General features: G+C 33.2%; 1 protein-coding gene across 2 annotated transcripts in view; it reads left to right on the top strand.

The window, feature by feature from the left end:
- Positions 1 to 14,517: 14,517 nt before the first annotated feature.
- The window catches only part of Dve (SATB1_N and homeodomain domain-containing protein dve), a 28,160-nt gene continuing 26,322 nt past the window's right edge, over positions 14,518 to 16,355 (top strand). Inside the window, exon 1 of one of the 2 annotated variants that reach the window (XM_074245713.1) lies at positions 14,518 to 15,199. In XM_074245713.1, coding sequence (XP_074101814.1) covers positions 15,125 to 15,199 — 75 coding nt within the window. In that variant the 5' untranslated portion in view covers positions 14,518 to 15,124. The remainder of the gene's footprint in view (positions 15,200 to 16,355) is intronic. The other variant, XM_074245714.1, reaches the window with a different exon arrangement.

The following is a 16,355-nucleotide window of genomic DNA, read 5'->3' as shown; positions in this document are numbered from 1 at the left end:
TGTTTATTACGTTTTAATGTAATTAATTAATGATTATATTCAAGTTTTTTCCTTCAAAATTTGTTGATCGATTGATTGAATTAGAACATATGTATTTCAATCTGAACCTAATGGAAGATCAAAGGATATAGGGAGATCTTCAAGCTAATCTAATATCTAAGATCCAACATATTAGACTAATAGTCCGTCAATCGGCTTTTAGAGTTCAATCAGTTCAAACAGTACATTACAGTTTCAGTTATTGCTTAATGGCTGACAATATCTACAATACATGCGTGTAAACATTTTGATAGTAGCTTAATTAGAGCTCAAAGGGTATTGGATAATTTGTATGCCAGCCTGATTAAAGCGTAGATATAAATCTATTGTATATCTAATATCTATAAATATATATTTGCAGATTTTTTTTTGTTTTAAATTAAGCAGAAAAATTCTTGATTTAAAAAATTTTTCTTAGCTTAAGTAAATTTTACTTGATTCAAAAATTTTTCTGATTTATTTAAGACATAGATTCTTTTAAATGATTTTCTTAGTTAAAGAATGTTCTTTTTAAATCAAGTTAATTTTTTGCAGTGAAGTCGTGTCAAAACTGTGTTTGAATTTTCTCCAATATTAATAATAATAATAATAATAATAATTTCTACTTTACTCTTTTGGGGTCCTGAAATGGCCTCGAAATGAGTTGAAAGATCTCGACATCAAAACCCGTAAAGTCATCAATATGAATCAGAGCATGCACCTTAACTCATCAGTCGCCAGGATGTACTTCTCCCGGAACATCGGAGGGAGAGGATTGCAGAGCTTGGAGCGGCTTCACGATCGTTTGGTTCTGGGTTTAACATACGAGGTTGCCAATTTCACAGCAGACGAGGACGACTTCCTGATGCAATTTGTTCATAGTCATGAAAATGCGCGGAAGGGGTCGTTCTTGTATAAGGCAGCAATCTACGCGGCAAATACCTTAGGTCTCGGAGAAATAAACGCTCTCATTGAACTCCCGAAAAAGGAGTTCAAGAGCGTCATCAGGATAGCCAAGGAGAAAAAACTCCTCGGTGAACACATGGACAAGTCCATGCACAGCGTGTATTTCAAACACGTCCGTGACCATGGCTTGTCCACCCAGCTGACATTCTCCTTCTTGAAGTCAGCTGGCCTGATGTCCGAGACCGAAGGGTTTATATTTGCCTGCCAAGATGGTGTTATCAACACTCTCGAATACCGTAGCAAGGTGCTCCAGGCGCAGCTTCCGGACACGTCCTGTCGGACGTGTAAACAACATCCGGAGACGCTGATGCACCTTTTGTCGGCATGTCCTGTGCTGGCAAGAGGTGCCTACATACAGCGTCACAATGCTGCCCTGCGAGTACTCTATTATCATCTCAGATATAGCTACGGTATCGATGAGACACCAGTGCTGCCTTATCTGCCAGGAGATATTCCGCAGGTTGTTGAGAATGACAGTTCCAAAATTTATTGGAACATACCATTCGCAACAACCCGGCGGATTGACCACAACAAACCTGATATTGTGCTCTTCGACAAGGCTACTCGTGACATTTATGTCATTGAGTTTTCGGCCCCAGCCGAATACAATATCTCGGCCAAAGAAGAGCACAAACACCAGATATATCAGGATCTCCTGTTTGAAATTGGCAAACTCTACCCAGGTTACCGTGTCAAGCTCGTCGTTTTGGTTGTCGGCGTCCTTGGAGGGATGAAACAGTCTTTTGTGTCTTCACTTGCGAAGATACCGGCTTGCAGTTCAGCAGCCGTGTCTCTAGCAGTGCGGATGCAAAAGGCTGTCATTTTGGGATCCCTGCGTCTACTTAGGCAAATGAATTTGGCCTGCTGCACTCACTAACCGCCTTGTTGTGCGGAGTGGTGCAGCAGTAATGGATGGCGCTCAGGCTGGGCCCTCGGAGAGTCGGACTCTGGGGAAAACCCCCCTGAGCAATTAATAACAAATAATAATAATAATAATAATAATAACAATAATAATAACAAATAGACTTTAGAAATGATGAATGTCATATTAACACTGACTAAGTACTGCAAAAAAATTTCTGAATGTAAAATTTCCTAAATTCCCTAAAAAATAAAAAACATCACTTATGTGAAAGTTATAAAAACAAACGTTAAAGCCTGGTACAACTTTCATATAAAAGGATGAACGCTGGACAAACCAAACCTTATACAATCTGCTCGTTGGGAGTAGCATAGGGTAGAGGGTATGAGGGTGATACCCATACGAAGCGCAGTCCAGCTCCCAGATTAATTTCGTTATGAATGTTGTCCTAACACTCGAGATTGACTGACGGTCAAACACCCTCGACTCTATTGACAGTTTAAACCGTATTACCCTCCAGCTTCACTCTTGTTCCGTACTCTTCATCCTCTTTGTTCGTTAGTATTTCATTTAACTTTTATTTTCATATACACACACTCTTCGGTATTAAAAACTCTAAAGTTTTTCCACATCTCAATTACCAAAATCCATCAAATATATACCGTCACATTTCAAAATAAAACTTTCTTCAGTTCATTTTAATTAAACTAAAAAATTAATTACTGAAAGTATCTCTTCAGACATATCTATGAATTTTGTTTCAATTTCAAGGAAAAAAATAAAACTAAAATAAAAATATTTATAAATAAAATAATAAAAAAAAGGAAATAATCCCACAGTATTTCATGGAAATAAAACATTTGTATCAGCCAATAAAAAGCAAGGTATTACCTCGTCGGCCAAAAACTCTGGTCCCTTGGCGTAAAATAGAAGGGATTAATTTCTTACAGAAGCGCCTCGCGGGGCTTAAGCATTGATGAGGTTTTTAAATGGGTTCTTCTTTGATGGCGTACGGTTAATAACGATGCCAAAGACCCCGCCGACCTCTTCTGTCTTTTCTGCCTTCCCAAGTTCTTCTTCTCCTTCTTCGTATTCTTCTTCATATTCTTCTTTTCGAACAACCATTCCCTCCAGAAGCTTCACTAGAGTGGGCGGATATTCGTGAAGTCGCGACGCTTTACTTTTTTCCCCCCTTTTATTTAACTTATTTTTATTCTCTATTTCTCCTCCAACTCCGAAACCAAAGGACTAACCATCTAGAGTACGAACAAGGACAAGGGTAAGGGTAAGGGGCGATATTTACCGTGAGATTAAAAAATCCAAAGAAAAATTAAGTGTTACAGGGACACGCGGCTTTTCTCTCCTTGCTTTATTTTTAGAGAGCTCTCTTTCTACTTGAGCTTTCTAACTAGACTTTCTCCGCCGCTCGCCGACTTAATTCTAACTAATCCTCGGCAAAGATCCGTTCACCCTCTCAATCTATGTACATATAGATATTTTTATTCCAGTCCATCGATTTCATTTTTTTGAATTCATAATTGCTTCTTATAATTCTTTAGCAAATTTTTTATCTAATTTTTTAGGTCAATACTTTATTAATAATTTAAAAAAATTAAAGAAAAATAAAATTAGAAAATTAATTATTTTAAAAATAAAACGAGATTATTTTTTTTTTTAATAAAAATTTAAGTAGCGAATTAAATTTTTATAGAATCCTTCAGTAAATTTTATCAACTTCTTATTTAGTTAAGGTAATTTTTTCTGTAGAATTTAAGTTACAAGCTTTGCGATTTTTTTGTTTCTCTATAAATGGGACGCAATAAAAATTAATTAAGAAAAAATATTAGCTTAAAAAATATATTTTTCAGGTGTATTCAAGTAACTTAACGATCGAGTAAATGTAAATAACAAAATTTGATCCATTAGCTGAAGTCTAGAGACAGTTTTGTTGACGATACAAATATTTAGAGGACTAACGGAAAGCAAGTGATATAATGGGAATCCAGCATCTGCAGTTGCCTGGCATTGCCACGACAGTGTTATTAGTAAATTAACTGACATCAAAGAAAATGCGGACGTTGGCCACTTACTCTGTTAATGGAAAGCTCCATCGACGACTCACACCGTCAGTACACACATGAACACTATTATGTTGGTTAGTTTTTGTTTCTTTTCGCGAGTAGAAATAAAAGAACATGAACGGGCATAGTGAAGAATAACGAAATTAAAGGCCCGTTATTTTTTCATCTCGATGCTGATTTTTAAACGACTAAATTCACCGCGTTAAGCTCGAGTAATCCCGCCCTTAATATTCAAAAACGTGATCGTCTTGCAAATGCTTGGAGCTGCCCAGAAGCAGAGAAGGAAAGAGTGGTTTGAACTACTCCCTCCTCTACTGGCTGGGTATCGGATGAGGAGGAAGTGGATGCTAACAGCCTTTTCTACGGAATATCTTTTCCGAGCCCAGTTGTGTTATGTAGAGTCCAAGACTTTCGGGGCTTTTCATATGCTAATTAGCATTCGTCATTTTCTTACGACGTCGATGGCTTAAGTGAGCTTTGGGTAACTCTTTCAGAGATGCTACTTTTTTATGTAAAGAGATTTTTATACTTTTTGTATTGTTTTAATCTGACACTTTTTTATACAATCTCGTTTCTTGATATCAATGTTGATTAAGGAAATTTTACAATGCCACTGTCAAAGGTATAAAACTTTAGCTAGTATTATTTATTATATGAAATGTAGATCACATTAATCATTGAGAAAACTTCCTAAAAATCAAGTTATATGAAAAATTTATTTTTAGTTATAGCTGTTTAAGAAAAAATGTTATTATGTTTTATTTGAAAAAAAATAATAAATAAAGATTAATGGTAAGTACTTAAAAAAAAAGTTAAAAATTCAGTAATTACCATGACAATGAGTATGAATTAACTTAAGGATCTTCATAAAAGACGGAAGACCTTGTAAAAGTTTGACCCCATCCCAGAATCGATGCAAAGCACGGCGCTTGAGGATTATGAGTCTTTTATGATTCGCGGATCTTGATGAATCGAGCCAACTTTTCTTCTTATCTTTTTTCACTACACAACTAAACGACTCTGCTATCAACCCCTGCTTGATACATTAATTATAACACATTAAAAGTCATACGGAAATCTCTATTCATTTTTCTTTCTTTAATGCCGGAAAAATAAATAAGCGTGTAATAACTCAACTCATTACCCAACTACTACTCTACTGTGCTTGGTTAATTAACAATCTCATAATTTTTTAATTTTCAACTTAAGCAAATAATAACTCCAAAGTAGATTAGTGATCATTCAACCGAGTTAGGTTCCTGAAAAAAGCTCGCTACAAAGTGTCTCGTCGACAAATAAAAAATTACGAAAATCAACATTGAAGAATCTTCTCTAAAGACTAACAACAAAATGTGAAATAAAAACCCGGAATGTTTTGAGATCAAAAGCTCGCGGTATCGATAATTGGAAGAAATCTTTCGCTTTCCTTTTTAGTGTCTACCACACATACAAAACTGAGAATATTTTCTTTCACCCTCGTGAGTTCTTCACCTTGGAAACACCGCAGCACGATAAATAAAACCGACCAATGAGCCAGATACTTAAATGTACATCTGCAATTACAAAAAAAGAACAGTTTCGTTTGAGGATTTTATGAATTTATAAATTTTTTTTTATTTCGTTTACTTAGTGAATAGCTCACTCTTTACTCGTCGGTAATATAAAAGATTTTTATTCCATGAACTCAAAACGATATTCAACTTTAAAAAAGTTTGCCACTTCTGCCTAATTAGCCCGAATGACAAGAATTATTTGTGGTATTAAAAAGGGTTTTACTTTACATAAATCCGTGGCTAATTAAAAAGGGAATCCGTTCAGTCGATTGCACGGTTTGGATTCATATATCCGTTGAGATTAAATACTAATTGACGTCCACTAAAATTCTTCTTTATTCGCTTTTTAACAGAAACTGATCAAAAAGTTACGTAAAAGTTTAATGTGTTTCATTGAATTTTTAAAACATACATGCACTGAAAAATGATGGTATTACAGCAACGAAGTCTACTGTACATAATAAAGTAACTTCACCCGAACGACACAAGATGTCACTTTTGCTTCTATATCAGATTTACTTTTGTAATTCGAATTTTTACTCAGTTTATTTTATATTTATTACTTTAAACTTTAAAATGTTACGTTGGAATAATTGTTTAAAATTTTTACGGAAAATTTAGATATATTTTAAAAATTAAATATTAATTAAAAATGTTTCAATGAATTCTACGGTGAATTAAAGAAAAAAATTAATAATACCGAAATAAGCTCTGAAAGCTCGGAAGCTTTTGGAAATCGGTTAAAGAAATAAAACAAGGCAAAAAAGTATAAACTAATAGGAAGCCGAATGGCATCTAGAGTTTAGACTGGAGAATATTTTGGTTGACGTAGCTTCTTCATTTCACTGGTAAGAACAGTAGTAAGATACCTAAATAAAAATAAAGAAAGTAAAGCACGTTTAGTACTGAGAAGAAAGGGGTTAACTTCTAATTGTTTTGTTAAATGACGCGCGAGTAAGAATCCTTGAAGGACTTAAGCCTCGGTGGCAGAGATAACTTTTCTCTCGGTCTTGGTCTCGGTCTCAGTCTCGTTTTCATTTCATTCTATTCTTCAACTGTACCCTTTACTTTTTTCTAGTGCACTACGTCGTTGTGTACATCTACATTTATATATTGGTAAACGAGAATAGAGCGCGAGCGCAGCCGTCTTAATTCTTAGCTTTATTCTCTTTAAGACTCACTCACTATCTCTTTCTTATTTTCCAGGATCTTATATATACATTTACTTTATTATTTCTTCTTTCATCCCTCTTATATACCCAGCACTCTTATATTCTTACTCACGGCACGAGGAGAGCTAGCGAGCAATGTCTTCTTCACGTAATCCTCTTCTTTTGCAATTTATACGCGCAAGTACTTGTGTCCTGAAATCTGTGTAGAGTAAAAAACAGTTTCGATTATAAAAGAATAATAATATAATAATAAAAAACATTGAATACTAGTCTTAAGCTGACAATACTTAGCATTCAAATGCGATCTACGCTTCTTCTTACTGTCTTTTTATAAATAATATTAAGTATATATATTCCTGTTTTTTGTTATTATTTTTCATTTAAATATTGTACTCAGTAATTTTATCGAACAAAGTTTTATTTATTGTGTGCTAGAGCCATTTTCAAGAGAATCGTCAAATCGATGCTTGACCGAAAGCGCAGGAATCCTTGAGAGGTTGGTTAGTAATGGGCACTTTGAGGTAATTAATCAGCATCATGAGATGGAAATGTTGGTTCTTCAACTAAATCAAATCAACTGAATTAAGCAACATTACTGTCTGTTAGTATTTAGATCAACGTCAATATGCAAAATTTGTAGTTTACTCGATTATTTAATGAAAATTGGAAAAAATAATTTCTTTGATTTCTTCGTAAATTTTTGAATCAATAATACATCTTAAAGTCGGTAAATTTAAGTGTATTAAAAAATTAAATTTATATTTATATTAATAAATTAAAATATTAAAAAAAATATAAGTTGCTACCTTATATGTAGTCTGTATTTAAAAATTAATTTTAAAATTTGTTTATCATTTTATTTTTTAATGAAATAACTAGATTGGAAGCTTTTACGATAAAAGAGTACAAAGAGCAATCGTTATAACCATATTCCGATAAAATAAAAAAAAATAAAAAAACTGTTGTCGTTCGCGTATCACGTATACTGTGTTCGGGATTTTTGACAAGAGACTAAAAATATTGACGATGAACGACGGCGGAATGGGGTTTTTGTGATATGATAATAAAATTGGGGTGAGAGCCAGCCAGAGAAGCTAAATGAAAGCACGCCAGAACCAAGGGTAAACTCGATACTGCCCCCGGTAACTGAATTACTTATCGCTTACCGTCCCATGTGTGCAGTGCCTAGTGTAGATATATGAGAGTACCCAAGCAACTGTTACGTTGAGATGTGAAGCGCCGAGATGGTGATCGTCATATGTGTGAAGACACACATGGGAAAAACGAACCCAGCACAGGCTCCCGACACCCCTTTGTCCCAGCTTCCTCCTTCTTCAGTTTCCTCGTTATTTCCTTGTTCCATTTCACCTTTGGACTCTCTGTGCAGACTCTGTCCTCGACTCCTGGATCTTTGATGATTGCTCAAGAAAATTCAGTTAGCAAAGAGCTTTGTGTCCTCAGCAGCAGGACTTTGCAAGAAGGAACCCGAGAGCAGGGGTTGCACTGCGGGCTTTTGCCTTCTGTCAGCGGCCAGAGAAGGACCTGGATGTCTCGGAAACGCAATTAGCTGTGCATTGGCTTAATTGCCGAGTGATATTGCTCGGATATTCCATTAGACTGTTTTAAAGTCTCTTATACTTTGTGAAAGAGTTTAAATCTTTTATTTTTATTTTATATTATTTTTATTGGCTTATTACTCAGAACAATTTTTTATTAAAGGGTTCTGCTAATTTCTTAGTTATCGATAAATTATTTTTATTCATCTTAAGATCAAATTTACCAAGAGTACGACGAAAAGTATTTTGTATTATTCTACTTAATTGTTTTCTACACTGATAAAAAAATTAAGTTGATTCAAGAGAAAAAATCTTTATCTAAAAAAAATCATTTCAAAGAATTAGATCGCATTTTGAATCAAGTAAAATTTCCTTGAATTAAAAACAATTTCGGGACTAGAGAATTTTTTTGCTTGATTCTAAATGATTAATCTTATCAAAATGATATTCATCAAAATTATTTTTCATCAGTGAACTTTTTTTAGCAAAAAACAAATATTTAATATTGAAGTAAAATAAATGAAACTGTAATTTATGGAAATTAATTTTTTTTTTTAATTAAAAGCTGATTGAAATGGATCTTGTTCTATTGTCGTAACTCTATTAATAATGCACGTACGCTGATAAACTAAAATTAGACGAAATTTTTCAAAAAATTGTATTTAATGGATGATAAAATGGAAGTTTAAATAAAAGTAGATTTTAATATGTCCTTTTACAGCATTAATAACAATACATGTAATATATCATAAAGAAAACTTGTGGCGTAGATAACCTACTTGAGGAGTTAGTCCGTGTACATGCAAATTTTGGAATTATTATGCTGGCGTAGTGGCGGTTTTCCCGTTTCATGAAGTACTGCCGTCACGAAGACAGAGATGTCTATCCAGAAGAAGACCCTGGGTCCACGGACATCAAATAAAGATAGATATAGAGATGGAGCGGTAAATGGTGTGCGAGGGTGAGGGTGAGGACGAAAGCATAATATGCAGGATGCAGGACGCAGACTGATGCGACGTGCGCACTGGATTCGGATGCAGAATGTTCATTACTATAAATAGTAAAGACTGAGTAGAGCTAACGGGGTGGGTCGGAGTTTCGATCGCTTTTTTCATCTCCTTCTCTCTTTTTCCCCATTTAAGCTCTCAGTATTTTTGCTCTATCTATTACTATGCGAGTGGTTTTGTATTGAGACACATTCGTTGCACTTAACCCCACACCCTTAAATGGGCCGGTGGTTATCTACTCTCTATGGCCACCAGCACTCTTACCCTCATTCTATGCGGCCAATTGTCGACGCAATTAATCTAACGCGCGTGTATCGCTTGAGGAAAATGCGCTACCGCAAGCTCGAGTGAATAAGAGATTATTACCATCAAGTACCGGTAGATGTAGTGCCTGGTAGTTTGTAGTTTATACTTTGTAGTTACTAGTATAGGTACTTACTTATATTGCGAAAGATGAGATAGTGAGAAGAGACTTTAACGAGTTTATACTTATTAGTATTTATGAGTCTAATAAATATTATTAAGTGTCACGTGTATATTTATCATTTGTATTTAAGCTATAAGTATTTTATTATTATTATTATTATCATTATTATCATTACTTTGTACTAATGTAGGTATATATGGTTATATAAAATGAAAAGAGAATACAAAATTTTTATATGTATGAAATGTATCAGTATAAATTGCATTCGAGATTGAATCGAAAGCCGGTTGAAAGGGTTATGGCCGAATATTCTAAAGCATATATGAACTGAAGTTTGGATTAGGACTACTAAGGAGGGATCCTTTGACTGTCAGTGGCGTAAGGGTGCTGAGTAGCTAAAGGATAGAGCATTCGTGAGTTAAAGGGTTGCTGGAACATTTTATACGCGGGAGAAGACAAACACCTACTCACTACTCCCTATACTCGGCAGCCAACTACTCAACTCTATACCTGAGTATTTGAATGCTGTTCCACGAGCTTACCAGACATCAAACCGCTTAGAAGCCGAAGAACGAAATGTGCATGAGCTAAATAGTTAACGGCGTGAAAAATCTATTGAGCCACTACTGGTTAGAGAATTATTCAAATTCACATGAGAAATGTTGAATGAAAATCGAAAGTTTCATAAAATAAACATTTTTGTAAAAATGTAATTTTTAAAATAATAAAAAAAAATTTTTACTATTCATGTAACTATTTAATCTAATTTCAGTCCTGGCAGTCTACTTAAAGTTGGATACGATATTATATGAAGTAGAAGCAGGATTAAATGAGTACAACATGTGCTGACTCTGAAACGAGTTAGAATTTAGTTGCGTCGAATAGGAAGCGCGATATATCAAAGCTTCAACTTTAAATCGTACATCAGAGACAATACGTTTTGTCTTGATCCTCTTACACCATATGTCGCTATATATATATATATATATATATATATATATATATATATATATATATATATATATATATATATATATATATATATATATATATATAGATACATAAGTATATTGTGCATGTATGAATATTAAATATTGTGAATCATAAACAAATTTGTCCATCATAAATTCGAGTAAAATCCATTAAGCCTTCTTTCAAGACTGTACTATATTGGTAGTTTTATGAATAAAGACGTCAAGAAGTCAAAGAAGTAAAAATAAATTTTTTATAATTTATTAGTTAGAAAATAAGATTTTGTATAAAATGATAAAACCGGAATTTATTATAAAAAATTTTATAATAAATATAAAATTAATAAAGAAAAAGATTTTGTGGTTTTTGAATAAATATGCAAAGCTCTCTTTCACGCGTTTGATTACAAAGTAACAACTATTGAGAATATACAATACAGTATGAAGCATTCAGGGTAGAGAGGATCTGAAGGATGTAGCGATGCAGTATAGTACACTATACACAGTAGAGCTTTAAAGTGTATGTCAGCGGAAGCACAATGTCTAAACGGTGAATCCACGGAACGTTAGACGCGCCCTTTAAATTCAGCTTGCCCCACGTGTAACGTCGTAAACCCGAAATTTATTAACATACCCAGCGACTAAGAGATTCGCTAAATGGTTTTCAATTTGTACTAACATGTTACGACACACATGCTACACAGCATACTTTATTATTTTTGAAACTTTGTTACTCGGGTTTTACTGTCAATAAGCTTTGAATGTTTCTGTGAGTTCTTGGCTTCAGAAACTCCCTTGTGCAAATATTACAATAAAAACTATAAGTTATAATAATTTTAATCTGGCTTTAATCACTCGGAAATTTGATACGTGAATAAATTAGTTAAATTTCATCATTTTAACCTGGTTATCAAGATTTCTCTTTGTGAAGCTTACACTGATCCTTGAAATTTTTCGCTTTTATGGCGAACTAATCTGACAAAGCAGTTCCTCGGAAAGGCCAGAAAGCTTTATATCAGAATACACTTAGATTAATTATTAAAAATTTAAGGGAAATTTGTGGTTTAAATAAGAGCATTTTCTTCGTTTAAAAAAAATTATCAGCAATTTCGTGGGTTATTGGATAAAAATTTGTTAAAAAAATTTTTTTAATATATTTAGTTGACTTTAATGTCCATTGATATACTTAAAAAATCAAACTCGCGTTCGTCATTATCGACTTAAAAAAAATTTGAATTAACGTTTAATTTAAAGAATATTTTCTTTGGTTTACAAAATTTTTCTTTTTATTATGAAATTTTTTCAAAATTTCAAAACAAAGTTCTTAAAGCTCACAGAAAAAAAAATTTACTTAAATCAAGTAAATAACTTTGAGGAATTTCATCTTCTTGATTTAAGTAGAAAAATTTCTAATTCAAGAAATTTTTCGTGGTTTAAATAAATTTTACTTGATTCAAGAATTTTTTGTCTTGATTCAAGACTATGAAACTCTTTAAAATTATTTTCTGGGTTCACGAATTTTTCTCTTGATTCCAGTTAATTTTTTTTTAAGTGCATTGATAAAAATAATAATCATCAAGTTTTTGAAAAATTGTGAAAGAAAATCAGATATTCATCTCGCGTGGTAGCAATAATTTATACAAGAGCTTTTCAGTGGCAAATTAGCTCCGGACACGTTAGACCCGAGAAGTAGATCCGGGCGTTTTAGACAAGACGTCTTTGGTAACGTAATATTTTTTTAGCTCCGTCACGGCCCCAACCACCAACCTCGTAAAAATATTCTGTACGTGCTCCTACCTCAACTTGAATACCTTCTCTAAGTTCTACCTCACACTTCCTCCTCACCTTCTCTCTCCTTGCCCCTATCATCTCTCGCCCTCACTCCCCCTCGACGTTAACCCTTCGCGTTACCACCATCTTCCTAGAATTAGCCTTCGATAAGTGGGAATAAAGTGTAGCCGTAAAAAACACCGGGGGGAAATAAAAAAGCTCGAGAGCTTCCAAGGAGCAACTGCAGCGGAATGAGAAAACTCTTAGCCGGAGAGGGATAGATCCTGCTGTAGTTAGAGGAAACGAACTTTCCAAGAAAGTGTGCACATCCTCATGTAAGTATGAGTTTATACATACATCTGGAAACGAAAGCTCGAAGGCGTAGCAGGAAAGCTCCGCCTACAAGCTCACCAGAAACGCCTAGCCGGCACGCCCCACGCGGCCTAAACCCGCCGGAAAATCCCGGGATTGAGTAACAGAGAGGATATGAGGCTAAAAAAGAGGACAGAAGGTTTATCAATGCGACTTGGTCTTACCGTTAGTTCCCCGTTCGCCGAAATGCTCCTCATGCGCACAACAAAATGTCTACCTCTGCACATCTGAGTTCCAAGCTCTACTGCAAGTTTCGAATTGAGCTTGTATCGAATTATTCCTGAGCCAATATATCCTGCATCCTACAGCCATCCAAACATCTTAACATTTACAAGGTACCTCGAGATCGTAATGGAGCTTTCAACAAACCCGATAATGTCAACATTAACCGCATGGCGGATACTATTTATTAAACCATAAAAAACTCTACCTAGTTCCTTCTGTCGATCGAGGTTTACGTCGAAATTTGTATAGCTGAAAAAATAATTTCTTTTACTTTTTTTTTTAACTATCAAAAATTTTTGTAATAATTATTAGAAATTGAATTTCTAGAAAACATTTATTTACTTGTTGTAGTGTGTAACACAAATGTCGAATTTATTGATGACATTTTTAAAAAAATGAATTTATATTTTTAATTTTTATGATCTACTCTTATAAGTCAATTGAATAAAGTTTTACGTTCGAATATATTTTTACCTTCCTGACAATTTTACATTTAAATGTTGAAAATTGTAACTTGAAAATTTCTTAAGATACAAAAAATGTATAGAAAATCTTTTGTGTAATTTAAAGCAAAAAATTAATAAACTTTAAAAATCGTGAAAACTTAATATAAGTATTGAATAAAATTTAACAAGCTAATTGTGTAAAATTTTATCATAAAAATTTAACAACTTTGTATTCGTTAAAACATCACCAAAATGAGGACTAAATTATCTAATAGATTAAACGTTAGCAAGACAGCAAAACAAAATGTGATACAAAATATAACGATTATCATAGAAACCAACCGGAAAAAGTTTACCGGAAGTTAAGTAGACAAATAGTCGTCGTTCTGTATTAATCTCGCTATAACATAAAAATAAAAAAAAAGTTACATCTCAGACACAATTGTTGAAAGTTTGGTCCTGACAACTGTGGGTAATTTTAAGCTCTCCCTTCTTATTCTTCCGGGCGACTAAAAAGAGGATCGACGGACGTAACGGGGCGGATGAGTCCTGGATCCTCCCGCTGAAAGATTTCTCACGAAAATTGAGTCGAGAAATCCTCCATTGATATCAACTAGGGGAGTGAATGCTACCGAGTGGTGGAGAGCTTTCGGTAGAGGTAGAACGTCCCTATCCGGTATCTGCATGGTATCCTCGGTGTTACACCGCGTAGCGCGATTATTCGCGATGCACTCTACAGTCTACATCTACAGCTGCAATATGTATTAGTACACGCTCTACATGTGTCGTGTGCGATTGTATAGTAGTCCTGGATAGGAGTACTGACTGTAAGTGAGGATAGCGGTGGCTAAAGTGGGGTGAACGAAGGCGCACACGCGGGAATAACCGTAGCAGTAACACGCGAGTCGCCCCGTACCGGACTGAGTAGAGAGTTGATTCACATTGGGCGCCGAAGCGCTCGGGCACGCACAGTCGCGGCTCCAACTTTTCTTCTAACCGTGTCGTTATTAATAATAATATCAATATTAATGTTAATCTAGTAATTATTATCATTATTATTGTAAATGTTATTACGATGGATATTATTATTTTTAATTTAATTAATTTTGACGGTGCGAAAAAAAAATTGATAAGCCAAAAAATAATTTAAATTTGCCATTTTTAATTGGAGCTTTTTTGTTTACGGATATTTTATTTAAATTGAGGACTGAGTATGTGTGAAGAATAAAATTTTGAACCCTTGCATCATACGATTAAACTTATTTATGTACGACTCGAGACTTATTAACCTTAACAATAAGTGAACTCAGTGAATGGAGAGTAATAATAATAAAAATAAAGGTAAATTTTGAAGATGTTGAAAGTAAAATGAATAAAAATACTTCAGGAAGATCGAAAAAAGCCAGTGATTTAACAGTGATTATTTAGTGGATTAATTGTAATAATATATGTTTATTTGTTGTATTTTATTAATCTGATTGTAATAGTTGGTTGTTACTGAATAATACAATATAGTATAATGAAATAACTGTTTTTGATTATTAATTTTATGTGAATGTTATTTTAATTTTGGAGCTGATATATCGCGATAAAGGAGTTAGTCAGCTTTATTTATTTTGTTGGATTATTGTTGTTGCGGAGAGCAAACAGTAATTACATATTTCGGCGAGTTGTGTTCGTCAAGTGTCAAAACGTGGAATGGATTTTCAAAGCGCTATGGAGACTTTTGCTGAGGCCTGGGTGGCTGCCAATACTAAAGTTGATCCAGTACAGGTTATTACTTTTTTTAGTATTTTATTTTGCTTATGAATTATTTATTTCACTTCATAAAAAATTTTTTTGACAGGTTAATTATTTCATGAAATTATTTTTTATTTAATGTTTTAAAAACAAACTTATCTGATTGAGAAATATTTCAAATCATAAAATTTTGAATCAATATTACCGTATTATCAAAATTAATATTCACATTTAAATTTATTAGCAATAGATTATTATTATTCCGTGTAAATTACAATTGAGTATTAATAAAATTTTTACGTATTTAATTTTACTGGTCACATATTTTAAAATTCGTATGATAATTAATTCTATTCGATTTGTATAGTTTGATGAAGTAATGATAATATTACGAAATCTTACAAATAATCATTTTTATTACATATTAATCCCTAATTCTTTTAAGTCAATTTTAAAATAAAAAATTTTTAATTTTGCAAACAGGAACTATTATCAATTACTTTAAAGATTTTGATAATAAGAAAAATTCAACGACAAAGTATACAAGAATGACTTTGAAAAATTTTATTTTATATTTAAGTATGGTTTAGTTAAAAGTTGATATAACGTCCCAATCTTCAACACGTTTTACCGTTCCAAGCTGCTAAAATTAGTTAACTATAAATTTTTACCGATTACCAATCACCAATTAAATTCTACAGATTAATTTGCAAAGTTTGAAATTTTTTTGATAAGACAATAATGAAAATAAATACTAATCGAAATTGTGTGAATTTTTATAGCGTGTTTAACAAGAATTAGCGTATTATCAAAAAAAAAAAAATTAGTGAAAACAAACAATACTTTAATTATCTAAAATATTTCGCACTCTAACTTAATAAAATAATAAATTCAAAAGTAATTCCAAGATGATTTGTCTGATCATAATATTTTAGGGTAGTTTTTAAAATTTGAAAACAAAATAAACAGTACTAACAAAGTACTTTGTATTCGAGAGTACGTTGGATAAAACCCAAAGCATTATGTTGACTATTACACAGGCGATTTACCACCCTCGGGAATTTTCCATTAGTTAGCCCGCGTAATATTCAACCCTAAGTGTCTATCACTAACACAATAAAGACACGAGTAGTCAGAAAAGTGTTGGACGAGTAATAAAATAATGATAATAATTTGTACCGAGATATCG

Source organism: Cotesia typhae, unplaced genomic scaffold, assembly GCF_013202065.1.
Source record: "Cotesia typhae breed Kobodo isofemale line unplaced genomic scaffold, CoteBio_Ctyphae contig_48, whole genome shotgun sequence".
NCBI classification, from domain to species: Eukaryota; Metazoa; Arthropoda; class Insecta; order Hymenoptera; family Braconidae; genus Cotesia; species Cotesia typhae.
Note: the sequence above shows the minus strand (reverse complement) of the source record. Positions and strands in the feature narration are given on the sequence as shown.